Source organism: Rattus rattus, chromosome 12 (assembly GCF_011064425.1).
Source record: "Rattus rattus isolate New Zealand chromosome 12, Rrattus_CSIRO_v1, whole genome shotgun sequence".
In the NCBI taxonomy this organism is placed as follows: Eukaryota; Metazoa; Chordata; class Mammalia; order Rodentia; family Muridae; genus Rattus; species Rattus rattus.
Window position 1 is genome coordinate 68,184,617 of NC_046165.1, and position 27,497 is coordinate 68,212,113.

The 27,497-nt window shown below is 45.9% G+C and overlaps 1 protein-coding gene across 1 annotated transcript in view; it reads right to left on the reverse strand.

Moving 5' to 3' along the window:
• Positions 1-3,784: 3,784 nt before the first annotated feature.
• Positions 3,785-27,497, reverse strand: part of Parp4 (poly(ADP-ribose) polymerase family member 4) — a 75,762-nt gene continuing 52,049 nt past the window's right edge. The window contains exons 21-31 of the mRNA XM_032917228.1: positions 27,149-27,286; positions 23,349-23,544; positions 21,178-21,245; positions 18,443-18,630; positions 15,147-15,246; positions 13,478-13,648; positions 13,188-13,268; positions 11,510-11,590; positions 9,997-10,092; positions 8,082-8,204; positions 3,785-3,938 (exon numbers count right to left, since the gene is read on the reverse strand). Coding sequence (XP_032773119.1) covers positions 3,864-3,938; positions 8,082-8,204; positions 9,997-10,092; positions 11,510-11,590; positions 13,188-13,268; positions 13,478-13,648; positions 15,147-15,246; positions 18,443-18,630; positions 21,178-21,245; positions 23,349-23,544; positions 27,149-27,286 — 1,317 coding nt within the window. The 3' untranslated portion in view covers positions 3,785-3,863. The remainder of the gene's footprint in view (positions 3,939-8,081; positions 8,205-9,996; positions 10,093-11,509; positions 11,591-13,187; positions 13,269-13,477; positions 13,649-15,146; positions 15,247-18,442; positions 18,631-21,177; positions 21,246-23,348; positions 23,545-27,148; positions 27,287-27,497) is intronic.

Sequence of the window (27,497 nt, forward strand, 5' to 3'; positions counted from 1 at the left end):
TCAGGACCCCTTCAGTCCCCACCTGCCCTCGTCCATGCATATGCCCCTCTCTGGGTAAGAGAGTCTTTTCGTCATTAACAACAATCAAACTTAGATATTGTCTGTTCAAAATATCCCTAATGTATCTGGATAAGAGAACAGAAAGCCTAACCTGGCCTGAACTGGTTTTAGGTGCAAACAGGTGTTTGGTAAGGCAAATAGTGTCCTCAAAGTGAACCTGTGGAAGAACCTTCTATTTACTCTCTTATGCCGATGTGTAACTGGGCATGTTTATGATTAAAATGAGAATGGACGTGGGCAATAGAAAAATAATTATCTGACCTAATCTACTGTAGTATAGAGAAACATGAACCACACCCCTCAGCAACCAAATTCCTTTCTCTCTGGGAGGAGGCCCCAAATAATAACGGGGGCCCTCGAGCAACTCTGCTCATGTGACCTCCTATTCCTCCAGTGGATTCTGATGTATTCCATTGCTCTGCCTGTTTTGTTTTATTAATTATTATTATTACTACTAGTAGTAGTAGTAGTATTTTGAAACAGGTTCTCACTCCGTAGCCCTGAACAGTCTCGAACTTGTCACATAGATTGGGTTGGCCTCAGACTCAGAGGTTTGTGCCTCTGCATCCTCAGTGCTGGGATTAAGGTGTGTCACCTTGTCTAGCCCTACTGTTTACTTTAAATACAGATTCTCTGGATGCCGTTCTTCCAGAGAACTGAGCAGCTACCTCTGGTGAGTCAAACCTGCCTACCGCAGCTCCAGCTGGAGGGGATCAGACTTCAGGCTCATGCACACAATACGTGTAACTAAAACTCTAAAGAATATGTAAATTGCATTGTCTTATTAAAGTTGCGCATCCATGTGAGTCCTTATTGCCAACTCTTAAACATGGAAACATCTTGCCTAGAGCCAACCTACAATTCCAGCATTTGGAAGGCTGACACAGGGGGATCTTGGGTTTGAGGTCAGCCTGGGTTACGGTGAGACTGTCTCAAAGAACAACAACAAAGAGAAAGGGGGGTTGTTTCTCATATTTTGTTCAGGGAACTAGGAATAGAACCCAGGACTTAGCACAGTCTAGGGAAGCCTGCTACTGATGAACTACAACCCAGGCCTCTTTGTTTCTGAGTCAAAACCTTTGGAATTTTCTGTTTCATTTGTTGTTAATGCACTTGCATGTGTGCATATGTGTGCAATAATGCATGTGTGGAAGCCAGACGACATTAGGGAGTTGGTTCTGTCTTTCTCCTGTGGGTTCTGAGGATCAAATTCACGTGGTGGTCTGACTGACTTACAAGATAAGCATTTTCACCTGCTGAACCATCTTGCTGACCCATGAGACATTGTCTTACTCTTAGCTTACATAAAACTGGATAGCCAAAGGCCTGGTGTGGTGGCATTCAGGAGCCAGAGGCAGGTAAATATCTGAGTTCAAGGCCAGCCTAGTCTACAAAGTGAGTCCATGCCTGTCTTGAAAAACCAAGTCGAAGAAAACACTGGATAGGCAAGGCAGGTTGGTCTGCAATTTGCTATGATTCTTCCTGCCTTCGTCTCCTGAGCCAGGATTACAGCCATGAGCCTGCACCCCTAGTGCTACAGTTGAATGTGAAATGTCTACCACGCTTACGTGTTTGAACTCTGGGTTCCCAGCTGTGGCACTGTTGAGAAGATCATGGAACCTTTAGGAAAGTGGAGCCCTGATGGCAGAGGTTTGTCATTGGGGGTGGGCCTTGAGGTTTTGTAGCCATTTGCTGGGCTCTCTTAGCTAATGCAACACTGTGTTAAGCCACTAAGCCATCCCATGCCCCGTGCCTTCCGTACCACAGTGGTCTGTATGCCCTATGGGACTGTGAACCAAAATAAACACCTCTCCCTGAAGCTACATTTGCCAAGGCATTTCATCACCACAACAGAATGGGACAGGGTCTCACTGTCTCACTGTGTAGCCCAGATGGCTTGGAACTCACTATGTAGGGCAAGGTGGCCTGAAACTCATAGCAATTTGCCTGCCACTGCCTCCCAAGTCCTAGGATTAAAGGTATTATACCACTATGCCTGGTATCTGTCTGCCTGCTTGCCTGCCTGCCTGCCTATCTATCTATCTATCTATCTATCTATCTATCTATCTATCTATCTATCTATCTTTCTTTCTATCTATCTATCTATCTATCTATCTATCTATCTATCTATCTATCTATCTATCTATCTATCTAGTAGTTTTACTTTTTATTTTGAAACAGTTTCACTAAATTGCCCAGGCTGGCCTTGAACTTGTTCTGTGGCCTAGACTGGCTTTGATACCTGTGCCTTGGCTTTTTTCAGTAGCCAGGATTCTAGGCCTAGGCCATCATGTCTCTTGAGAAACCAGAATATTAAGAAAGATGAATGGTGATGGACTGGACCTGCCTCTCACATGTCAAAGCCGTTGGTAACATTATAACCAGATGGTTGTCACAGAGTGGATGGTACAGGCGTGGCTACTAAAGCACGGGACCCTGACGCTCAGGACGGGACTCAGGGAATGTGGCCTTGTGAGTTAAGTGCTGGGGAGACTGGGTGACTCTTGGAGGAAGAGGGTTGGCTTTTCCACCTTATCTTACACCAGAATACATTTCAGTGATAGAAATTAAATGTAGACATAGAACGAGCAGACCTAGGGAGGAAGCCGGGTGGTTCTGAGCCGTTCTAGCACATGGAAGATCTGGCTTCTCTCACAGCAAAACCAAAACAAAACAGCATTCCTAAAAGAATCGAAGGGGGAATTATAACCTATGAGTGCTAAAGTATTTCTAGGCACAGCAAAGTGGGAAAATAAATAAATGAAAGCCAGGAACTGGGAGGGAGAGTTGGTGTGAATATGACCAAATTCATTGTATAAATGTAAGAAATGGTCAAAGGGTAAATAGAAGGCACCCCAACACACATGTACAAAGCAAGAAATTAAAAGCATTTAAAATGTGGTAGAGTGGCTGGAGAGACGGCTCTGGGATGAAGGCTTTTCTTTCGGGAGACCTGAGTTCAGTTCCCAGAACCCATGTGCTCTCGTAGCTCACAGCCGTCTCTAACTCCAGCTCCAGGGGATCCAACACCGTCGTCTGGCCTCTACGGCACCGGTACGCATGTGTGTGCATGGCTGTACACATACATATACGCATGAGCATACACACAGAAATAAAATAGAATACACTTTAAAAATTTAACAGGTATCGGCTGCTTGGAAGGCTGAGGCCCAAGTAGCACAAACTAAAGACTGTGCATGACCAAAAGAAAAAAAATAACTAAAATTACAAAACAAGTGGCAGTCAAGGACTATGCCTGGCATGCTAGTACCCAGGGGACTTAGGCAGGAGGATCAGGAGTTTGAGGCCACCCTGGGCTACATAGTGAAACTCTGTCTTCCAAAAATATAGAATGGGGTGGGGGTAGGGGTGGGAGGGAGGCAGCGAGATGGTTTAGTGGGTAAAGGCACTCACTGATAAACGTGACCTCTCTCTCTGGGACCCATGTGGTGGGAACAGAGATGGACTTCCCCAAGTTGTTCTCCGACTTTCACACATAGGCCCTGGCACATGCACACAGACACACAGACACACAGACACACAGACATACAGACACACATAGACACACAGACACACAGACAGACACATACACAAACACACAGACACAGATACACAGACACACACACAGACAGACACATACACAGACACGCAGACACATACACAGACACACACACAGACACACACATACACAGATACACAGACACACACACACACACACAGAGAAATATAAAAATCAATCACGATAAATGGCAAACTGGAAAAATAAGTTTTTTCCTCTGAAAATTCACCATGCCTAGTTCTGTTTAATGGCACCCCTGTCGTAATCCATTGCCCTCGCTGCCTTTATCTTGCTTTAGTCTGGAAGACTCCATCTCTGCCTATGGTACAGCAGTAGAAGTATGCAAACGGATGTTTATGACAAAGCTCGTGTCCTTTAACACCTCTTCTCTCCACCCTGTGCCACCTAGCTGCTCTCCTGAAACCGTACAACCCCAGCTTAGCGTACACAAGGTACCAGGTTCAGTCCCCAGCACCACAAAAAAGGAAGCTTTATAAAATAGAGCAAAAACAAGAAAGTAAGCCAATAAGCAAATACATTTGTGTCCTGTTCTTTTTATAGGAAGATTGGACACCATGGAAACTGTTCTCACAACGTTCTTGCTTCTTGTGCACACCCCGCTTTAGGGAGTCTTTTCTGAGCATGAGATGTCTCATGTTTAACGGCTCTACAGATGTGGACACAGTGCCCTAAACAAAGGCTGTGTGGGCTGGGATAGTCCCTGAGACGTCTGGCTTGACAGACAGAATCCATTTCAGAAATCCTTGGTAGCCATGGTAACTGACATAACAGCTGCCATGGTGAGACATGCTGGGGAGGGCAATGGGACCAGGCCCTTTGCTCTTCGTAACCCTGAAATCACATGGGTGTACTTTCCCCCAAATGCCTCATAGTTGGGATTTTTTCCTAATTTTCAGAATACTGGAATCTATACCTTGAGATATCTTGGGTTTGGGATGCAGATCTGAGCATGAGTTTCATATCTGTGCTACAGTCACCTTTGTACATGTTTCCTAAGGGCAATGCTACAATCTTTTTAGAGTTCCTTTATTGTGACCGCACCTGTCACGGAATTTTCCATTTGGGAAGTTACGGAGGAGCTCAACACTTTAAAGATTTGGGGGCATTTTAATTAATTAATTAATTAATTAATTAATTTTAAAAACAGTCTTGCTATATAGTCCTGGCTGTCCTAGAACTTACTTTGTAGACCAGGCTGGTCTCGAACTCACAGAGATCCACCTGCCTCTTCCTCCTTTGTGCTGTGATTAAAGGTGTGCACCACCACTGCCCTGCTTAGGAGCAAACTCCAGGTTGGGGAAACTCAATTTATACTGTGCCCATTTCAGGGCACAGAGAAGACACACAGACACTCCACTCCACAGGGTTCAGCAGAGGCTGAGATTCACGTCCAAGAAGTTTGCTCATAGCACCTATAGCCTTCGTTTGTTTGTTTGTTTTGTTTTCTTGAGACCGGGTTTCTCTGGGTAGCCGTGGCTATCCTGGAATTCACTCTGTAGACCAGGCTGGCTTTGAACTCATAGGATCCACCTGCCTCTGCCTCCTGAGTGCTAGGACTAAGGTGTGTGTCCCTATTGCCTGGTTTGGTCTTGTTCTTAGTTGACAGAAATTCTTTACAGATTAGGAAACGCTTTAAAAGCCAGGCACGGTGCACACTCAGTCTAAACACTCTGGAGAGGGAAGAAGAGGATTGATGCAAAGGTGAGGCCAGCGAGGCCCTGCCTTTAGAAACTTAATTTTACCAGATGATGTGTTTTAGCACAGCCATGTCCACTGGAAACGGTGAGGGTCTCGGAGCCAGCACCGCTGCCTGACACAGCTCCAGTAAGCTGAGCGGTTTGCTGCAATCGCTGTCCTTCTGCCTCGGACCTGTGGCTTTTGGTTTCTGTGTGTTTCATTGTTGGGGACTTTCTGCGTTATGATTCATTTTATGTCTTTTCCTGAGAAGAATTATGTCTGAGTCGTTTTAGGAGAATCCTAAATCTAACTTTATCTGGCCACTGTTTAGCCAGAGGTCTCCTTATGCCCTGGACGTCGTAAGCACGGATAAGCACAGAGCTAGATGAGGCTGTTACTTGGGGGATCTTCTTGGGTATCTGCCCCAGAACTAACTCAAGCAGTATAACCGACACAGGGCAAGCAGACAACTGACAAACTCTGACTGGCCGGAGAACGGCTTACAGATTCAAGGTCTCTTTTTACTGCAGCGTTGAGGTTTCTATAAATGTAGTGTAAAGATAAGGACTCACGGGTTATACTCCTGAAGGATTAAAACTCAGTAAATAAGACAGATTGACTACAATAAACTTTTCCTACTTCATAACGTAGATAGCAAAACACATAGTAGAAGAAGTTAGGTATTATTACTTGTGACTCATGAAAAGGCCGGTTCAGATAGGCTTTGTTTGTCTGGAGTGCTTTAAATAGCAAACACTGCCAGCCTAAATGCAGACTGTCATACAGAAAATGTGTTTGCTTTGGAGGTGGCATTCTTTAGATTCTTTAAATAGGAGCTACAGGGCTGATGACAAGAGTGGTGATGATGTCTGTCTGTCTGTATTTTCTAATTGTGACTGAACGTAACCCTGCCTGCCTCTGCCTCCCAAGTGCTGGGCTTAAAGGCATGCGTCACCACACCGGACCCTCTGATATCTTGTAATGACAGGAATCTAGGAATGGCGGTGCCCTCCTGTAATCCCAACATCTCAGAGACAGAGGCAAAGGATCAAAGCTCAAGGTTGGTTGTGGCTGTATAGCAAGTTTGAAGCCAGCACAGAATACTGAGAGCTTGTCTCAAAAAATTCTTTTCTTCCTAATGACTGAGTTTCCTGTATCCATGGGCAGCTTGTTAGCCCTTCTCTCCTGAACTTTACAGCTGAATTCCTGTATGGCTGCTGTCTCAGTGTTGCACCAGAATCTTCATCAGCGCATGAATAGTTTACATTCTCAAGGAGACTCTTCCTACATACAGACAAGAGAGGTGTTGTCTAGCCAAGGGTTCCCCTCAGTACTTTTTAAAGGTTTATTTTATTTTTATTTTATGTATACGGGCCGGCATGTATGCAGGTACCAAGTGACTGCAAGGACTTCAGAGGCCAGAGAGGACCTCAGCGTCCCTGGAACTGGAGTTACTGACAGTTGTGAGCTGCGGCCATGTGGGTGCCGGGAATCAAAACCAGGTCTTCTGGGAGAGCAGCCAATGCTCTTAACCACTGAGCCAACTCTCCAGCCCTCACCCGCTTAAAAGAAGTTTTCGCTGTATTTTATGTGTATCTGTGTTTTGCCTGCATATATGTATGAGGACCACATGTGTGTGGTGCCTGCAGGGCTCAGAAGAGAGCGTTGTAGCCCGTGGTCTTGTGTAGAGGAACAAGTACTCTGATTGCCTGAGCTGTCCTCCAGCCCCGCTACTCTGTAACGAGTAATGACAACAAATGGCCATTAGTGTTTGATGTATTTACTGTGCTGTAATTGTTTAAAACTTTGTAGACTTATTTCTTTATATGTATGAATGTTTGGCCTGCACCACATGTGTGCCTGGGGCTCTTGGAGTCAGATCCCCTAGAACTGGAGTTACAGAGAGTCGTGAGGCACTATGTGGGTGCTGGGAATCAAACCCGGTGCAAAGTAGCAGCGAATGCTCTTTTCTGTGAAACGTCCCCTGGCCCCTGGCCCCTAGAATCCTTTTGCGTTTTACTTGTTTATTTTGTGCGTGTAGAAGCCAGAGGACAAATGGAAGAAGTTGCTTTGTTCCTTCCACCACATGGGCTTCTGGGGATTTAACTGCTCGTCGGGTCTGGTGCCTTGACTTGCTCAAGCATCCTGGCAGCCTTGTGTCTTCTAATTAATCTAACGTTTCCCAAGTTGGCCTAAAACTTGTCCTGCAGCTAAGGACAACTCTGAACTGTGTGTGAGTCACACTGAGCTCCCAGACTCCTTTATAAACCATCTTTTCAGAGTATATTCTTAACCCCCGACGCTATTACTGATGCTCTGCTCTGCTTACACACAGGAACTCAGCACAAGTGTCCCCTGAGAGGCTTCATCCAGCAGCGGATGGAGGCAGATGCAGAGACCACAGCCACACATCACACAGGGCTTGGGGCGTCTTGTGGAAGAGTGGGGGGTCGGGGGGATAAAACTGATCAAGCTGGAGGGGTCAAGAACACCACAAGAAGACCTACCGAGTCAACTAACCTGGGACCACGGGAGCCCACAGAACCTGGGCCACCAATCAGGGAATACATAGGAGCTGGACCTAGGCCATCTACACATTTGTAGTAAACGTGCAGCTTGGTCTTCATAGGGGTCCCCTCACAATTGAGGTGGGGTAGAGTGAGGCCATCTTTAACTCTGTTGCGTAAAAATCTCTACCGACATACTTCTCAGAATACGTCTTCATTGTCAAGCAACGAATGCTGAATTTGGGGGTTGCACTCACCTGTGATGTGAAGGTCTCAGGCTGCTTTTCCTGCCAACTCACGTACGGTAGAAAGTCTACATCTTCTTTGGCAACGAGTTCCGAAATACTTGGGGCGTTAGCCAAAGGAACCTCATTAACGTCCTATGTAGGATAACAACTGGGTTACAATTTTTAAAAAAGATATTATCATATTAAATAATTAACGCATTCTGAAGTCTTACGGAAATTGGGTTTAAAACATTTGGGCATATACTTGGATCATATCTCTCTGGCTATCAGGGACCCTTTTATATCAATCACCAATCAAGAAAATGTCCCACAGGCTTGCCTAAGGACCAATCTGAAAAATAAATCTAGAAATTAAAAAAAGTAACAAAATTATAGGGTTTTTTTTTTTTTTTGGCACACGATTGTGTATTGGGGATTAGCTGTAGTAAGCTGGCACATCTAAGTCCCAAACTACCATAGGTGTCCTTTTTTCTTTTCTTTTTTAAAGACAGGGTTTTTATATGTAGCTCTGGCTATCCTAAAAGTCACTCTGTAGACCAGGCTAGCCTTCATCTCAGAGATCAGTCTGCTTCTGCCTCCCCTGGGATTACGTTATGTGCCACCACCACCCTGCTTTTATATCTTAAAATATACATACAGATAGTTAGTAATCCAAACACTGAAAATACTAACACATATGTGCCAGTTAGACACAGCTAGAGTCATCTGGGAAGAAGGACCCTCAATTGAGAAAATGCCTGCCTCAGACTGGACTGTAGCAACCCTCTGGGGCATCTTCTCAATTGAAGATTGACTTGGAAGGGCCCAGCTGATTATGGTGGTCCTGAACAAGTCAGGAGGAGCAAGCCTCCATGGCCTCCGCTTGCCTCTAAGTTCCTGCCTTGATTTCCGCCAGGGTAAAGGTATGATCTTTAAGGCGGAGGAAACCCTTTGCTCCTCCTTACATTGCTTTGGGTCAGTGTGTTTTACCACTGCAGTGGAAGCCTAACTAGAACAACACACGATTCATTTAGAGGAATCATGGCAAGTGCAAGCACCCACAGACGAGAGGCCCTGGCTCCTGCCTCCCGGCTTCCTTCCATGTCCCCTTCCTAGCCTTGGACTGGTCACCTTACTGCTGATCAGGGCAAGAGTGACCTGGGTTTTGTTGTTTTCTTCATATACAGTCTCCCTGTGTAGCCCTGGATGGCCTAGAATTCACGATGTAGATCAGGCTGCCCTCCAACCTGTGGCAATCCTCCTGTCTGCCTCCAAAGAGGTAGACTGTAGGTATGCACCACCATAACCGGCTGTTGTGTTCTGACACACAATCTCCCTGAGTAGCCTGGGCTGAACTCACGCAACCTCTTCCCGCCTCTGCCTCCTTAGTGCTAGGGCTGTCGGTCTTCCTCCACACCCAGATAAATGAGTACTGGTCTTAAAGTTTCTTCTTATTTACTTGCTTGTTTTTGTGTTTTGAGACAGGGTTTAACTGTGTATCCCTGGATGGTCTGAAACTCACAGAGATTCACCTGTCTTTGCCCCTCAAGTGCTGGGATTAAATGCCTGTACACCACTGCCAGTAACAGTGAGTTTTTTTAAAAAAACAAAAACAAAAAACGCTTCCAAAACTATTTTAAGCTGGGTGTGGTGGCAAATACCTTTAATCCTAGCACTCAGGAAGCAGAGATATGTGTGAGTGGATCTCTGTGAGTTTTAGGCCAGCCTGGTCTACACTATCTCAAAAAGAAAAAAAAAAGGTATTTTTATTTATGTGTGGTGTCTACAGAGGCCAGAAGAGGGCGCCAGATCCTTTGGAAGTTGAGTTGCTACTGTTAGCCGTCTGTGGGAGCTGGGAACTGAATTTGGGTCCTGGCTGAGCCACATCTCCAGCCCAAAAGTGACTAAATAAAAAGTTTAATCTTAAATTAATAATAATACATACCCTTTTCTCAACTGCCACAAAGCTTGTAAATTGTGTAATAAGAGAATTTTCTTTACTGAGTTCGATGATCAGAGATTTCATGATGTTTTTCTTCATCTAGGATGGAATGAAACTGTGTTAGTTTGTTTATATGTAATGAGCAAAGTGGTTTTTTTTTTCTTTTCAAAACATATTATTTTTTGAGAAAGTCTTACTATGTACCCCAGAAATTGCTCTGTAGACCAGGCTGGCCTTGAACTCACAGAGATCCGCCTGCCTCTGCCTCCTGGGTGCTAGGATTAAAGATGAGCCACCCTGGCCCATCCATTTTTTTTTTTTTTTTTTTTTTTTTTTTTTTCGGGCTGGGGATCGAACCCAGGACCTTGCGCTTCCTAGGCAAGCGCTCTACCACTGAGCCAAATCCCCAACCCCTCATCCATTTCTTTTGAGAAAGCATCTCATGTATCTTGGGCTGGCCCAGGACTCAGCTAGGTTGCTGCTGCTGACCTTGACCTCTTCCTGCCTCTACTTCCCTAGTGTGCATCACTGCACCTGGAGACACAGTGCTGGATACTGGATTCAGAGCCGTGCACATGCTACACGAGCCCTCTACCAGCTCAGCTGTCTCTCCTGCCTTAGACACAGAGTCAGGAGTCCTGTCTAAATATCACAGCTAGGTCACCTGAGACGGCTCACTTAGCTGAGTCATAGAAGCAAGGCAGTTATTCAGCCCTCCGTATTCAGGTATACAGTAGACCGCTGTACAGCAGCTTCCAGAGAACTCTCTCGGGCTGTGAGTCTATGTCTCCCACTTCTCTGAGTCTAGGCTCCCACTGTAAAGCTGGAGAACTGTACAGATATCTTTACTCATTTAGGATTATTTAAGGCACAGCTGGTCAGACACACTAGGCGTTAAGTGGGCCTCAAGTCAAAGGGAGCACAGAGAGGCTAATCCCGTGGTCACGAGCAGGGAAAGCACAGGGCCATGTGGTACCCGCTGTGATGGCCACTGGGCCCTCCCTACATGGTACTCTGGCATCCTATCCAGGCCTGGCATTGAACACCGAAGCCCAAACTCATCGAAGAACACAGCCTGACTGTCACAGTAGCTGGCCAAGATGGCCCTCTGCCAGGACTCTCCTGTCCATCAAAGAGGGAACAAGGTGAATGTGACTCCACCTAGCGTCCGAGGCCTCTTACCACAGCCCTGTCCCTGAGCAGCTGAGTTGCAGCTGGGGTGGTGAGAGGTGATGGCTATTCCCGGCACTCCGTGAGCACACCCCCGCCCCCCAGTCCTCCTCCAGACTGTCCTCATGGGGGAAGATCACAGAAGTCCCAGACGGTCACTGTTACTAATGAACTCAGCAAACAGCCACTGAGCACCCACACCCCAGGACTGGCATTGCAGATGCTGACGGATGCCCCAGCATCACCTTCTTCTTTATTCGGTGATCCCTACTTTATATTCCTATGAATAAATCAACTTAGGAGTGACATAGAGCAATGCACATCGGCTTTTAGCAGGAGAGCAGACCTCGTGGTTGGTTTCGTTGTCGTGGAGGATGCCGTCTTCGTAATCTCTGATCAGGGCTCGGGCTGCCAGCTTGTGTATCATCTGTGTTTAAGAAGCGAGGGGGGAAAAGAATTAAACTGGCTTTACATGTGTGTGAGAGACGTGTGCGTGCCGGTGTGTGCTTACTCGTGTGTGTGGCACGGACACGCTAAAAGTGTATGTGCGGAGGCCAGAGCACAGCCTGTGTCAGTCCTTGCCCTTTGACCTTATTTATTTATTTATTTATTTATTTATTTTGGTTCTTTTTTTCGGAGCTGGGGACCGAACCCAGGGCCTTGGGCTTCCTAGGCAAACGCTCTACCACTGAGCTAAATCCCCAACCCCCTTTGACCTTATTTAAGACTGGGTTTCTCTGCTGCTGTGTTAGCCGGGCTAGCTGGCCAGCAGCCTTCTGGAGAGCGTCCTGCCTTCTACCTCCCTCCTTCAGGGCTCAGCTGGGATTACAGGCATGCACACTATTCTGCCTGCCTTTTTTATGTGTGTTCCAGGGATCCAGACTGAGGTGGTTAGATTTGCATGGTAAAGTATGCACTTTTACCCACGGAACCATTTCCTCAGCCCTCTACCCTCCCTAGGCTGGCTGCTTGAACACGATGATTCTGCTGCCTCTGCCTTCTGCGTGCTGGGATTACAGGCGTGAGCCATTGTGGTCAGCTTGAGAAGACTGTCTTACACCACACCAGTAATACTGACATACTGTCAATGTCTGCTCTCAATAATTCTAAGTTTTAAAATTTCAGCGTTAGTAATGGCACTTAGAGCTGACAAGATGACGCAGTGGGTGGTCATTGCCCCCAAGCCTGCCAACCTGAGTTTGATTCAAGAACTCACATGGTGGAAGTCCTCTCTGACCTCCACAAATGCACTGTGGCATTTGTGCCTACACACAAACACACAAAATAGAAGGAACACACATGTAATGTAAGAAGCACACTGTTTCTAGGTGTAGACATGCATGCCTGTAATCCCACCATTTAATAGATAAAACTCAGGAGGATCAGACATTCAGGGCTAACCTCAGCTACAAATCAAGTTCTAGGCTAGCCTTGGATACATGAGGTTCCCCCCCCAAAACAACAACAACAACAACAACAACAACAACAACAAAACCAAGATAAAATAAAAGAAAGCCAAACTTTAAGAATAGGGGACAGTAGCTGTGAGGTGCTCCACAGAAAGAGCTACAGCTGACGGTTGTAGCCAGAGCTGAGGCCCATGTAGCCTAGGCTGGCCTTGAACATGCTTTGTAGACAAGGATGAACTCAAATTTCCAATCCTGATGCGTCTACCTCTCAAGTGCTGGGGCTGTAAGTATGAACACACAATTACAGGTAAATATGTCTGCTTGTAAGCTAATCTTACCCCTGGACGGATCCAAGACTCCCAGATGAAGACCCATTAAAGAGCCGTGCCCCCATCCCAGGTGCACAGATAACCTCCTGACCACTCTCCATGTGTGTGCTGACTTCTCAGCATAGGATGACATAGGAAACGCATGGAACTTGTATGGACGATTATAACTTTCTGCCCATAGCTTACGTTTGTGAGTGCCTGGAAATGCAGAGCCCTCAATTTGCTTGGCTAGTGCTTTCCCACTGAGTTCTACCCACAGCCCCGCCGTTTGAGATTTGAATCTTACAGTCCCAGTTGTCTTCTGAAGCTCTGTAGTTGACACCATTGTGCAAAACTCTTTCCCTTGGATGAATGCACACAGGGATGCCTGAAACAGGAGAAACGCAAGGGCTCTGTTAGCATTTCTGCTCCCAGTGAGTGCTAATGGTGCAGCACCCCTTCTGGCCACCCCCTCCCCTCCCAAGAGAAATCAAGAGCTTCCCTGGCCAGAGGGGAACCATAGTGCCAAGAAGAGGGGAAGAACCATAGCGAAATCCATCGTCTTCCCCATGGTGTAAGGAGCTCTGCCTTTCTCACCTGTGTACAATGAGGAATGAATCCATAGACCAGGAGTCGATCATTGTGAAACAAGGAGGGCACGCACGTGGGAGCCTGCAGGGGCTCAGGGGCATCTCTGCTAAGCTGCTGCCACTTCACAGAGACGGAGTGACAACTTGGCGAGTGTATCCTGGTCATTTGGGCTTCTATCTATAGTACAAGAGAAAATAAAGGGCTCCTTTAATGTTAACATCTAAAAACAAACACAGAGCCAGCCAGCCAGAGGTACATCTGGTTGGCCGGACCCTTGAGTGCTTGCCTTGTATAAATGGTTGTATGGTTTCAATCTCTAGTATGGCAAAGTCAACAAACCCCAGAAATAGTTACTTAACACTTAGAAACTTACATTATGTCTTTGAGGATTTTATAGTTTTTTTCCCTTCCTGTCATGGGGGGAGATATTTTATTTTGAGACAAGGTTTTAATATCTAGTCCTGGCTGACTTGGAACTTGCTCTGTAGACCAGGCTGGTCTCAAACTTACAGTGATCTACCTGCCTCTGCCTCTTGAGGGCTGGGATTAAAGGTGCCATCAGCTTAAATAAATACATTTAAGTTTCCTGTTTCAGCTTGTGGCGGTGGCTCAACAATGGGAGCACTTGTCACACAAGCTGGGCAGCTCTGGATCATAGCCAGCGGGAATGGGAACTGTGCAGCTGCTGTGCAAAAAAGAGTTCCCCTCCTGAGTACAAACCCAGAGCTGAACAACTGGAAAGGCTCGACAGGTAGTATGTGCCAGCATTCACGCAAGCACCATTCACAGCAGCCTGTGGTGGGAATAGGCCACGTTCACTGATAGCTACCAAATACAACGAGGTGTGTGTGCACCTCTTCCTATCTCTCTATCTCTCCCTTTATCACCTATTTATGATAGAATAATCATATATGAGTATTTGACACACTCTTATTCATCCCTCAGATGGGCATTGTGACCCATGCCTGTAATCTCAACACTTGGATTGATGGGGGCAATAGGGTCAGGAGTTCAAGTCCATCCTCAGCTCATCCTGGGTCACATGAGATTCCTTTTATCAAAACCCAATTAAAAAAAAGAATAAAATATTTGGCCTTAAAATGAAAAGAAATTCTGTCAACAACACAATACCGATAAGTCTTGTGGGCATTACACTAAGTTAAATAAGCCAGACACAAAAGAACAAATGTTTTATGCCTGTGCATCTAGAAATATCTGGAAAAGGCAAACTCAGAAAGTTTGGAAGTAGAACAGATATTGTCCAGCACTGAAGGCAATACAGAGTTATTACCATATTTAATTTATATTAAGTGATTGTAGACTAGATGTGAGGTTCTGGAAATGGCTGGAAATGATGCTTAGACCACTTTGGATTTGTAAGTCTTTCATGCATCGTGATTTATGCAAATCACGATGAAGGACTAGCCATGGGGTGTGGTCATGTCTGTAATCCAGTGCTGTGGGGCACAGGGAAGAGAGGTGCTGAGAATGAAGGCATACACTGCCCTGTCTGGCTTGGCCTCTCTTATTATTAAAGATGTCTTAAAACCTCTGACCTTGTAGGTCTTGCCTATTCACAAAAGGTAGAAGTCACTACCAGACTTGTAAGAAGACAGGATTTCTACATGTAAACAAACGAGTACAGATCAGATATTTAAAAAAGAAACCTACATACCTGTTTTTTCCAACTGTGCTTAGATTTTGAGTTAAAATACTCAAACACTCCAGCACCACACTGAGACAAGGTCCTTAGGATGTGACGATTCGCTGTAGAACTGAGCACATTTCACACATTTTAATTAAAGACATTTTTTTTTTCAGACAAGCTTTCTCTGTATAATAGCCCTGGCTGTCCTGGAACTCATTCTATAGACCAGGCTGTCCTCGAAATCACCAAAATCCGCCTGCCTCTGCCTCATTTTTTTCTTCTTCTTTTTATTTTTAATTATTTTTTATAAGAGTCTCATTCTGTAACCCAGGCTATTCTTGAACTTGGGGCAAGTTCCATCTCTTACAGGTATGTAACATTATGACGGGCTGAGCTGCATTAGTCTTACTCAGTGGCCTGTGCTGGCCTTGAACTTGTTTCTTAACTTCAACCTGTCACTAGCTGAGATTATAAATTTGTGCCATGGGGTTGGGGATTTAGCTCAGTGGTAGAGCGCTTGGCTAGCAAGCACAAGTCCCTGGATTCGGTCCCCAGCTCCAAAAAAAAAAAAAAAAAAATTTGTGCCATGACACCCAGTAATTTTCAAGATATTCTAGACATAGTTGGTAAACAGATGTTAGCAATGTTAAGAAAGATGAGTGAAGAATTTACTTTTCTGTTCCCGAGTTAAACAGATTAAATGCAGCCAGGATGCTGCTCATGGTCGAGCATACCCAAGGCAAGTGGGGCTCTTGAGTCAATGTAGCCTTGGCAAATGTAGCAGGCACAAAGTCCTTGTGCAGATTAGCATTAGGAAATCCAGGACTGTTAATCATGCAGGGTTGCCTCTTCAAAGGAAGAGTTGCGCAATCTGTTTTCTACCCCGAAGGCGGGGAGTGGGGATGGTTAGTAGTCTGGTGACCTCTGTGCTATCTGCATGATGGTGACCACAATGACTTCCCAAGCCTTTAAGGTAACCTGTAGGAGCTTTGATGTGACTGTGCCTTAAGCTTCATTGTACACACAGGATTGTTTTATACCAAGAAACCCTTTCCCCCCCAAAATGTATTGTGCTCAAATATGCCTAAAATAAACGTCCCGGTTCAGACGCTAGAAATGTGAATGAACACTTTCTAGTGAGTTGTGTTGAAGCAGACTTCTTTCTTGCTTCACACAAATGACACTCTTTCTGGCCAGGGTGTTTGCAGAGACCTCCACAGCAGAAATATCAAACAGTAAATAAAGCCAGGCAGTTGGCGCTGCACTCCTCTATACCCAGTGCTTGGGAGGCAGAGGCAGGTGGATCTCTAAGTTTAAGGTTAGCCTGGTCTACAGAGTGAGACCCAGGACAGCCCAGGGATATACAGAGGAATCCTATCTTAAAAAAGAAATACAGTAAAATAAATAAATAAATAAAATCGAATACTTCCCCCACTTAAAAACAAATATAACAACAGCGGCAACTGCAGAAGGTACAGGACTTGACTCGCAGCTGTGAGACGCAGGCCGGAGGACCAGGAGTCCAAGGGTATCCTTGGTTACATTTAAGGCCAGCCTGGGCCACACAAAGACCTTTCTTAAACAAACCAAACTGTGAACAAAGCAAAAAACTTCAAAGAGAGTAGAAGGATACTTGATAAAGAGCCAGGATGTAGCTCACTTTGTAGTGTGTTTGCCTAGCAGGCACAAGTTACCGGGTTCAATCCCAGCACTGACCAGACCAGGTGTGCCAGTACACATCTGGAATTCCACACTTGGGAGGTAAAGGCAGGAAGATCAGAGCCCAAGGACGATCAGAGGCCCTGTCACAAAACAAAACATCAGCCCAGCCAGGCACGGTGGCACATTGCCTGCAATCCAGAGGCAAGAAGATCACAAGATCCAGGTCAGCCTGGTCTGCCTGGTAATTTCCTGTCTAGTCTGGGCTACAGAGTGATACCTTGTCTTAAAACAAACCAAAACAACCAATACAAAGGGGAAAAAAATAAACAGAGGTGTGGAGAGAGGTGTGGGAGCAGCCAGTTCCACTTTTATTGAAAGAATAAAGATTTTTAAACTATCCCCCACTGTCCCTGCTGTGAGGGCCAGTGCACCTCACAAAAGAATAACATCACATGTTATGGGGAAGTAGTCCGGCCATAGACCACCTGGCCTCAATAAGGCCTAGCTCTGCATAGACCATCCGGCCTCGATAAGGCCTGGCTGAACATAAGCCATCCGGCCTCATTAAGGCCTGACTCGACGTAAGACACCTGGCCTCAATAAGGTCTGACTTACCAGTCCTGAGGAAAAAGAGTTGGGGTCAGCTCGCCCCAGAGGCAGGGTGGCCTGGAGTTGAACTGAGCCCAAGCTAGATCATGTGCGCCAATGTAAACAAACCAGTAAAATTGCTTTGCTTTGTGTGACTGTTGCCAACTGCCTATGTAGTTTTCCCTATAAATACCTTCCCCTAATTGGGCTCGGGGTCAACTCCTCTGTCTCCTGTGTGAGATACGTGTCGTCCCCAGAGCTCTGGTTCCTCAAATACACCTCTTGTTCATTACATCAAGACCAGTTTCTTGTGAGTTCTTGGGGGTTGTGTTGTCTTGAGATTTGAGTGGGGGTCTTCCCCACCCGCCCTGGTCTTTCATTATCATCAGTAGCGGTGGAGTGCCTTCAGAGGCTATGAGGAAGCTGGGATAGAGCCCAGAGCTTGTACTCAGGGTTCACTTGCAGTCTACAAATCACCTCTTAATCTGCCTCAGAACAGAGGTTCTTGGTGTCCTGGGATAGAAGCTGTGCAGGAAGAATGTCTGGGCTTCAGGGCCAGGCACCAGGCAGGGGCCCTGCGGGGACAGCAGGAGACCCTCCCTGCCTTTTCCTTACACAGATGCCAGCTACCATTCCAACAACTAGAGGAACGACTGTGACCCCCTTCGACTGTGACCCCTGGACTTCTCGATGCAAATGCAGAAACCTGATAGCACAGGAGAGGGAGAAGGCAGGTGAGAGGCAGACGCAGCTCCAAGAGCAGGCATTGCCTACCATGCACATGCCCCAGGGAGCTGTGCCAGGCTGCTCAGGACAAGCTGGTCATCTGAACTGTTGTGCTAAGTAACAGTCCCACGAGGTCCATTTTACAAATGAAATGACCTGCTCAGGGTCCCTGCGGTTGTAAGCCCCTGGCAGCACCGTCCTATGGCAAGAAGAGCTCGGCTCCTTGCAGCATACAGATTTCATGTCTTATACCAACTTCCAAGCTTGCAAAGTTCCCGGACAGACAGCGTAAAGACTTGTCCACTAGCCACCTTTGTCGCTATGGTGACCAGATCTCTGGAACTTACCCAACAGCGCAGGTGAACACTCTGGTGTGCTGGATATTTCTTTTCACAAGCTGCAAGGTCAGACTCTCACTCTGAAGGTGGCCATCGGATATGAGGAGAATGTTCCGCAACCCTTCTGAAGGGTACAGGAAACTAAGATAGCGGAGAACTTTCCAGAAGTCTGTGTTCCCCATGGAAGGTGCTGCAGACTGCAGGAGAGCAAGTGTCACGATCTTAAGACATGTCCATCATTATGTGCAGCTGCACATGATAGCCTCTACATTCTAGCTGTTATGACAAACTAAGCTTCCTTTTATCACCCCTAACCCCAGCGAAGATTCACTCCAAGCACCAGGGAGTAACGAGGAGAAAGCTCTTTAACAGCACCGCACATCTGATCTGGCAAATGCCCAGAGAGAAGCTGGCCCTGAACAGAAATCTTTTACAGCATTGATAGATCTTGAGCTGTGATATTCTACATACGCTGTCATCTGAAAATCTCTGTTAGGGCCCAGCTCCGAGTTATTCTCTCAGCAATTAAACATGTTTAAAGAGACAGAAATGGAAGCACCGCCATTTTGGACAAGTGGGAGCTGTGCACAGCAAAACCACTGTCCCAGTTGTTTTGAATCAGATTGGCGTTGTTCTTTTAGGGCGGCTGTGAGCTGGGGTCATGCTGCCTGGCTGGCAGAGCGACGCTCTTTTATATGGGAATAGCGGCTAATGGATGGTAGTCTTGGCGACAAAGCTTGACAGAAGTGTTGGTAAGCCTGAGCGAAATTACATCAGAAGCCAGCTCTACTTTTCTTGTGTTCCTGCAGCTCCCAAAAAGCCCAGCTACTGCACCACTTATCTTCTAGCTGTGTGGGAGTGGCGCTCCTGTAGCTGATGCGTTCTATTCTGTGTGACTTAATATCCCTAGCAAGTTTATCACTGAGTCCTTTATAACATTGGTTTATTACTTCCAGCCTCTCTCTGTGTCATCATGGACACCTGCTAGGAATTCATCACTCACTGAGGCAAGCTCGTCTCCTATGGAGAACCTGGAGATACAGTGTCGTCATAAAGATTTGTACACTCATGTATACTTATATGTCCTTTTAGTTTGTCCTGTGCCCCATAGCAACTATATTTTTTTTTACCACTGAGCATTTAAATAAAGCAAACAACAGTTTTTAAAGAACTAAACATTTGTGCAAAGAAACACGCCATCAAAGCACCTTGGCTTTGCTGACCTGGGGGTATGAGTGGCCATCTTCAGCTTGTTCATTTTAAAACGATGGACAGAAGAAAATTTCCAAAATGCTTAAAATGTTTGTGGAATCATAGTAGATGGTAAGAATGTAGGTGATTTTCTACCTGGTTGTTTGATTTTTTTTTTTTATTATATTGGCTGGTGTATGTGTGTGTATGCATGTGTACATGTGTGTACATATGTGTGTGCTTATGTCTCTGCATATGTATGCATTTGTGTGCACATGTATGTATGTGTGTTTGTGTGTATGTATGTGCGTGTGTGTATGTATGTGTGTTTGTATATGTGTATATGTATGTATATGCATGTGTGTACGTGTGCATGTATGTATGTGTATGTATGCATGTGTACATGTGTGTATGTGTATTTATGTCTCTGTGCATGTGTATGTGTGTGTGTGCATGCACGTATGTTTGTATATGTGTGTATGTATGTATATGCATGTATGTGTGCATGAGGTTGTATGTGTATATATGTATGTTTGTATGTGTGTGTATGTGGGAGTCCACAGTTGCCATGGTGCATGTGTGGAGGTCATATGACAACTTGCATAAACCAGTTTTCTCCTTCTTGTGAGTCCCAGAAGAACTCAGTCACTGCCTTTACTCACTGAGCCATCTTACCAGCCACTATCTTAGTTTTTTTTTGAGACAGACACCCCTTAGGCTGGCCTCAAACTTACTAATAGCTGACCTTCTTGTTCCTGATCCTCCTGCCTCCCCCTGCTGAGTGCTGAAACTACAGGTTTGAGTTTTCTGTTTTCACTGTTGTTAACTCCCAGTTAAAGAAAGGTCATGGGCTGGAGAGATGGCTCAGCACTTAAGAGCACTGATTGCTCTTCCAGAGGTCCTGAGTTCAATTCCCAGCAACCACAGGGTGGCTCACAACCATCTGTAATGAGATCTGATGCCCTCTTCTGGTGTGTCTGAGGACAGCTACAGTGTACTCACATACATGAAATAAAAATAAATCTTAATGTTGAGGGAGTGAATATAGGAAAATAAAAAACCCACCATGACCGTCTCTACCATCATCCTCACCATCGCCCTCATCCCCAAAAGCACCATCAGCATCACAGGCACCTCCTGTGGGTGGATAACTGATATCTCCCACCCCTAAAGGCTCTATACCTGCCTGTGGGTACTACTGGGAGTTGATGGGACCCATTGTGCTAGGATTCAGACTGGGGCATGTGCCCTTATGAAGGGTCCCTGATTCCTTCCTGCCTTTCTTCGCTTCTGAGCCCTTGGGTGAATGACCCTCCTCCCTCTGCTGTAATATGTCATTCTGCTAAAGGACCAAAGGCAGATGGCTAAGCACCTACAGACGGAGACCTCTGCAGGTGTAGACCAGAGACCCTCCTCCTTACAAGTAGGTTTATCTCATGCATCTGTAGAAAAGCTCACTTGCATCCTCCAGTGTGCGAACCATTCGGGGACCAGGCCCTGGACGAACCACTCAAGCCTCGCGGAGACTCAGGAGGGGAAGAGAGCTCTCTTACCATAATGAACTCCGTGGCCAATTTATTGTTCGTGATGCACTTAGGATATGAAAATAGTTCCTTGTAACCTGTGTGATAAGAAGGTGTGATATATTGCCATTAAACACTCACAGACTGACCACCATTGACCACCAATGCTACTGTTTCTACCATAAGCAATGCTATGTGTGTGCTTCCTTTTCAGAAGACCATGGATACAAAACCACATTTCAAACACATTCTGCAAGCTGTTCTACATGAGATGCTCCGAGTCAAGCTCCATGCAGAGATCTCAGCATCACCCATGCAAACCAAGGTATAATACATGTCAGCGACATGGGCAGCTCAGTCTGGGCAGGGCAGAGTCCCCAGCAAAGTGCCTGCCATCCCCATATGACCCATGTTCCTGGCAGAACTGAAAGGCAAAAGTTAAAGTTGCCCCCCTAGACACAAAGTTTAGAGCAGAAGAAAGAAACAGGTTAGGCCCCAGAATTGTATGTTCCAGGAAGCCTCTCCTAGGGCTATAGAATAGGTAATTATATCGGCTGGTTCAACATCTTTCTCCCAGGAACTAGCTGACCATGAAGTTAGATTAGAATCTTAGAGAACAATCTTGAGAAGCAGGAAGCAGCTTCTCCCAGGAGCTAGCAGACCATAAAGTTAAACAATCTTGAGAAACAGGGAGTTTCTCCTTGTGATTTTTCACTGGTATTCTCCACACTTTCCAATGACACCATCCCTGCCCCCTTGGGTTGTGGTTTTTCCCTTTAAATACCTCTTCTCCCAGCCTCTCAGGGTCGAGCTCCACTGCCCCTGCGTGGGATACGAGTCTCGACCCCAGTGCACTGGTTCCTATCAATAAACCTCATATTTATTACAGCAAGGATGGTCTCACGTGAGTTCTTGGGGGGTCACGTCATTCCGAGACTTGAGTGAGGGTCTCCCCGCTCTGGGGGTCTTTCAGAACCACCCAGCTTCATTATTAAAGGGGATAGGTGGATGCATAGAGGATTCTCATCAGGCAGGACCACCCCCAACTCTACACTCCTTCCTTCACCCCTGAGATACCTTACTTAGCTATTTCTTTGAGATATGGTTTTGTTCTATAGTTCAGGCTAGCATGGAATTCACAATATAGCCCAGGCTATCTTATTAGCACTCCTGCCTCAGTCTCTGGAATGCTAGAATTTCAGAAGTAAGCCACCATACCTGGCCCAAAGGCACTGTTAGCCATGTGATTGGTTACCCTGAGATTATTCTTGTAATCCCTTTACCATCAGTCAATATCCAAGCAGTATGGCATAGCCAAGCTGTTTCAAACCATCTTATGTAACTCCTACTTAGTGGTTAAGCCATTAACCTGATCCATTGATTTTTTTTTAAAAAAGATTTGTTCATTTATTATATATAAGTACACTGTAGCTGTCTTCAGACAAACAAGAAGAGGGCATCAGATCTCATTAGATAGTTGTGAGCCACCACGTGGTTGCTGGGATTTGAACTCAGGACCTCAGGACGAGCAGTCGGTACCCTTAACCACTGAGCCATCTCTCCAGCCCATAGTGAGTGATCTTAACCACTAAGCCATCTCTCTAGCCCCTGATCCACAGATTTGAGCCGTCACTCCTGGTTCTGCCCTGCCATAATCTTGAGCTGTCCCCACCCTCCTTCCTGGAAGGTGACATTGATCTTCTAGTAACAGTGCTGGCCTGGTGCTGCCTGAGCCCACGTCTGCCATGTCATCTGTGACTGGGCTGACTGCAAATGTCAGCCCTGACTCTTCGGACCTTCCTATTGAGTAAACCGAGGCTGCACCTTGTTCAGTTGATGATTACGTTGGTCACATCTGTGTCTCACTCACTGTATCGCAAAGCTTAAAATCCTTGGCACAGACTCTCTCTGCCCTTGCGAGACTAAGATGTAGGGCTGTTATCACGTAGGCGAGGGAAACGAAACAGTACCCGAGGCCCTGAAAGTTCAAGCTGACCTGCCCCCAGGGACGACTACTGAGCTTGGGAATGGTAGAGGCAGGTCTTCACCACGAGGCGCTGACTTCAGAGTTCTGTGCTTCCACTTCATGCTAAGGCGTCTCCACCTGCACGGATGAGGCCCGCCCCAGTGGTCACCGGTCTGCACAGTGTATACTTGGGTTAAGGAAGAGATCCATGAGGGACTGGGGACGGCGCACTCACCTGTGCCAAACTGCATAATGTTGACTTTCTGCTCCTCGCCCAGCAAAGACAGAGCATACAGGGCGATCTGCTTGGCTTGTGTGAATGCCACGCCCTCCATGGAACTGGAACAGTCAAGACAGATAATCACTTCGTTCTTTTCTCGGTGGTCAGGGAGGACGTCTGCCAGCTCCGGTTGAAAGACAAGCATGCAGGCCTAAAAAGAGGAGAGAGTGGGTCAGAGGTTCCCGCAACCTACACGAGGAAATACTCACAATTCTGAAAGTGTCTCGGGCCTGTGACAGGCTCGGTAGGTAAAAATCGCCTTCTATTCAAGCCTGGTGACCTGGCTTCCGTCCCCAAAGCCACAGGGAGGTAGAGAACCTTTCTCAAAAGCTTTCTTCTAACCTTCACATGCACTCTAGGGCACGTTTACACACACCCACATGCACACGCACATGCAAGCCTTCTAGTAAACTGATGCTACCAAACCAAAATGGGTAAGATCTCTCTTTTTATTCCTTTGAGATGGAGTCTCCATTGTGTAGGAAAGGCTAACCTAAAATCTGCTAAGTAGCTGAGGGTGGCTGTAGATTCTGATCTCTTGTCTATTTTCCCAGAGCGATGTTTGACCACTGATAGCTATTATTTTTCCAGTGATACAATGACCTACTAGTGTTGGGAGGGGCAGCCGAGGCATTGAAACAGAGTAGAATGTTAGAGATAATGATGCAAACACTTGGGACGAAAATGCCCAAGGACCCGGGGGTCTACACTGGAGTCTGGGACACGGCTCATTGGTACATCTAGTACACACCACGGCCTTGGGGTGATCTCCAGCACTGCATAACACTGGAGGTGGTAGTCCCCTCTAATTCCTATCCACGAGTAGTAGACGCAAGAGGATCAGAAGTTTAATGACTTCCGGGCCAGCCTGGGCTACACAACACCCTGGTCCCTCAAATACAGACTATCTTCAAACACACACACACACACACACACACACACACACACACACACACACACACACACAGGCTCTAACCTTGTATAAATAGTGAATGTATGAATCCTCTCTCTCGGTCACACACTATTCTAAAAGGACTACAGATGCTGTCCACTTACAAAAACACATGCACAGGACACGTGTTAAGCAGCACACAGTATAGTTCTGCTGTCATGTAAGCTTCAGTTTTAGATTGTTTTAATCTTATTTTTTATGTGCGTGGGTGTTTTGTCTGCATGGTTATCTATGTAACATGTGTACACCAGGTGTCCGTGTAGGCAAAAGGAGGATGTCAGACCCTCTTAACCAGACACAAACAGTTGTGAGCCACCAAGTGGGCGCTGTCAATCAAACCTGGATCCAAGACAGCCAGGGCTCCTGTCAACTGAGACGTCGCTCCAGCCCCGTAAGTTATTTCCATACACTTCCCTGATTTCTACATTACCTCACTGTTTGTTTATTGGGTGGATACATATGAATGTTCACATGTGTGTGGAGGTGAGAGGACAACGTGGAGGAGCCTGATCTCTTCTACCACATGGGTCTTCAGGCTTCATCCGTGTCTTGCTTTTATCAGCTCAGCCACCAAGCTGGCCCCAAGGCTCAGGTTAATTGTAAATGAAGAAGCAATTCTTCGTTACAAACACGCACAATTGTATTATGGCCATAAGTACTTTTATTTATTTAAAAAAAGTTTTTATTGCATTTTTTGCTTGCTTATTTATTTATTTACTTATTTGTTTGGTGTGTCTGTATGTGTGCGTGTGTGCGTGTGTGTGTGCGCGCGCGCGCGTGTGTGTGAGTGTGTGTGTGTGTGTAGAGTGCACACATGCCACTGTATACACATAGAAATCTGAGGAAAATTTCTGGGAGCCAGTTTTCTCCTTCCACCATGCAGGTTCCAAGGGTCTAAATTCAGGTTGTCAGGCTTGGAGGCAAACACATTTAAGTGCTGAGCAATCTCTCTGGCCTTTATTTATTTATTTATTTATTTATTTATTTATTTATTTAACATTTATATATTTGTAGGACTAGAGAGATAGTTCCGTTAAAAGCACTGACTGCTCTTCCAAAGGTCTTGAGTTCAATTCCCAGCAACCACATGGTGGCTCACAACCATCTGTAATGGGATCCAATGTCCTCTTCTGGTGTGTCTGAGGATAGCTGAAGTGTACTCGTATACATAAAATAAATAAATAATTCTTTACATATTTGTATGTGTGTGCCTGGCATGTGCTCATGTGGAGGTCAAAGGACAAGTTGTAGAAGTCAGGTCTCTTCCCACTCTGTGGATTCCAGGTAACTGAGGAATACTTCAGCCACATCCTGGTAGCTGTGTCTTCTGGTATACAAAGTGCCCTCTGAGGTGTTGTTCCTGCTACATAGCAACCAAGGCACCAGGGCACTCTCACACATGTGTGTACTAAGGCACAGTCTGCGTCCTTAAAAGGCCTGCTGTCCTTGCAGAGTCCTTAGGCTATGATTTGTGATACTCACCTGGGACTTTTCTAGGGCATAGGAAGAAATACCCTAAGAGGAAGGACTGAGCCACCAGGATTTGGGAGGGGAAGGGTTACCTCATCCCACTCTGTAAGTGTTCATGAAACATTGAAAATCCATGAAGGAGACACTGGGCTGCTTGCCTTTGGAGCAGCCCACTTCAGTCTCCTTGGGGCGTTTGCTTTGCCTAGCTGGGCTAAACGAACTGGCTAAATTGTGTGCACCATTATACTGTCTTTTTTCCTTCAAGGAAACAAGGACCAAGAGCTACCCTCACCCCACTGTCACCAAATGGGGTGGCATATGCTTGTACTTCTAGTACCTGGGAGGTTACAAGTTCAAGGTCAGTGTGGAATACAAAGAAGGTTCAAGACTAGGCTGAACTACAAAGAAAGGCCCTGTTTCAAAGAAAGAAATTCCAACTTTAGTAGTATATTTAGTCATACTTTTTTCCCAATAGGTAAGTGCTTCCAATCATCATCATCATCATCACCACCACCACCACCATCATCATCATCACCACCACCACCATCATCATCATCTTTGAGACATTCTCATATAGCACATGCTAGTCCTAAATTTTGATGTAAGGATAACATTAACTCCTGATTTTCCCTTGCCTCTACTTCCCAAGGCCTGGGATTGACAGGCAGCAGGCACTGTGTGTTGGGATGATCTCTTGTGCACTGTGTAAAGGTCGTCTTTGTATTATTTCAAATGTCGATTTCTGTACCAGCATGCCACATATGCCAAGAACTGTCCAGACTTTGGTATTGTTATTTTTGTGAAGCATCACCTGTCTCAGTGTTTCATAAACATTTTTCTCCATCACTTCTGATTAATTTAATAAAGGGCTGACAGGAAATGAAGGGCGGAGCTTCAGGGCAGAGATAGGAACTCTGGGAAAGAATCAGGAGGGGGGATTCACCAGCCAGACGCAGAGAAAGAACAGGTGCTGGTGATGAGAGGTAATGGGCCACGTGACAGAACATAGATTAGAATAAATGGGTTAATTGAAGTTATATGATCCAGCTGAGAGGCAGCCAGCCTCAGCTGAAGAATTCATAAATAAATAAATAAGTCTCTGACATTATTGGAAGCTGGCTGGTTGAGAAACTCTGGCAATAACTATGCCCAACTATTTTGTGTGTGTGTGTGTGTGTGTGTGTGTGTGTGTGTGTGTGTGTGTGTGTGGTGTGTTTTCTTGCTATGTCACCAAAGCATGCCTTGAACTAGTGGTCATTCTCCTGCCTCAGCTTCTCTAAGTGAACTGCCACATCTGTCAGTGTTTCCTACTCCCAAGTAAGAGGGACCATACCTCACTTTCTTTTTCTGGATGTTTTTCAACCCACATTCTTGGGAGATATGCATCACGCAAACCAATGAGGAGAGAAAATCCACTGCTATCCAGGGAGCTGCCTTCCACGGTGCTAATTACAGCTTTGCAGTCTGTGCTCTGCAACACAAAACCAGCACAGAACAAAGTAAGCAAGGGAATAATGGCATTCTGTCTGTCTGTGCTGAGCACCGACCAGCCGGGCGGTAAGTACTCGCATTACTTATATAACTCCATTATGAATCAACACTGCAGTAATACACCGAAAAGTGTGAGTGACCACTATCACATTGGTCACCTTCCTGAAGCTCTACAGTTGCTGTACACTACA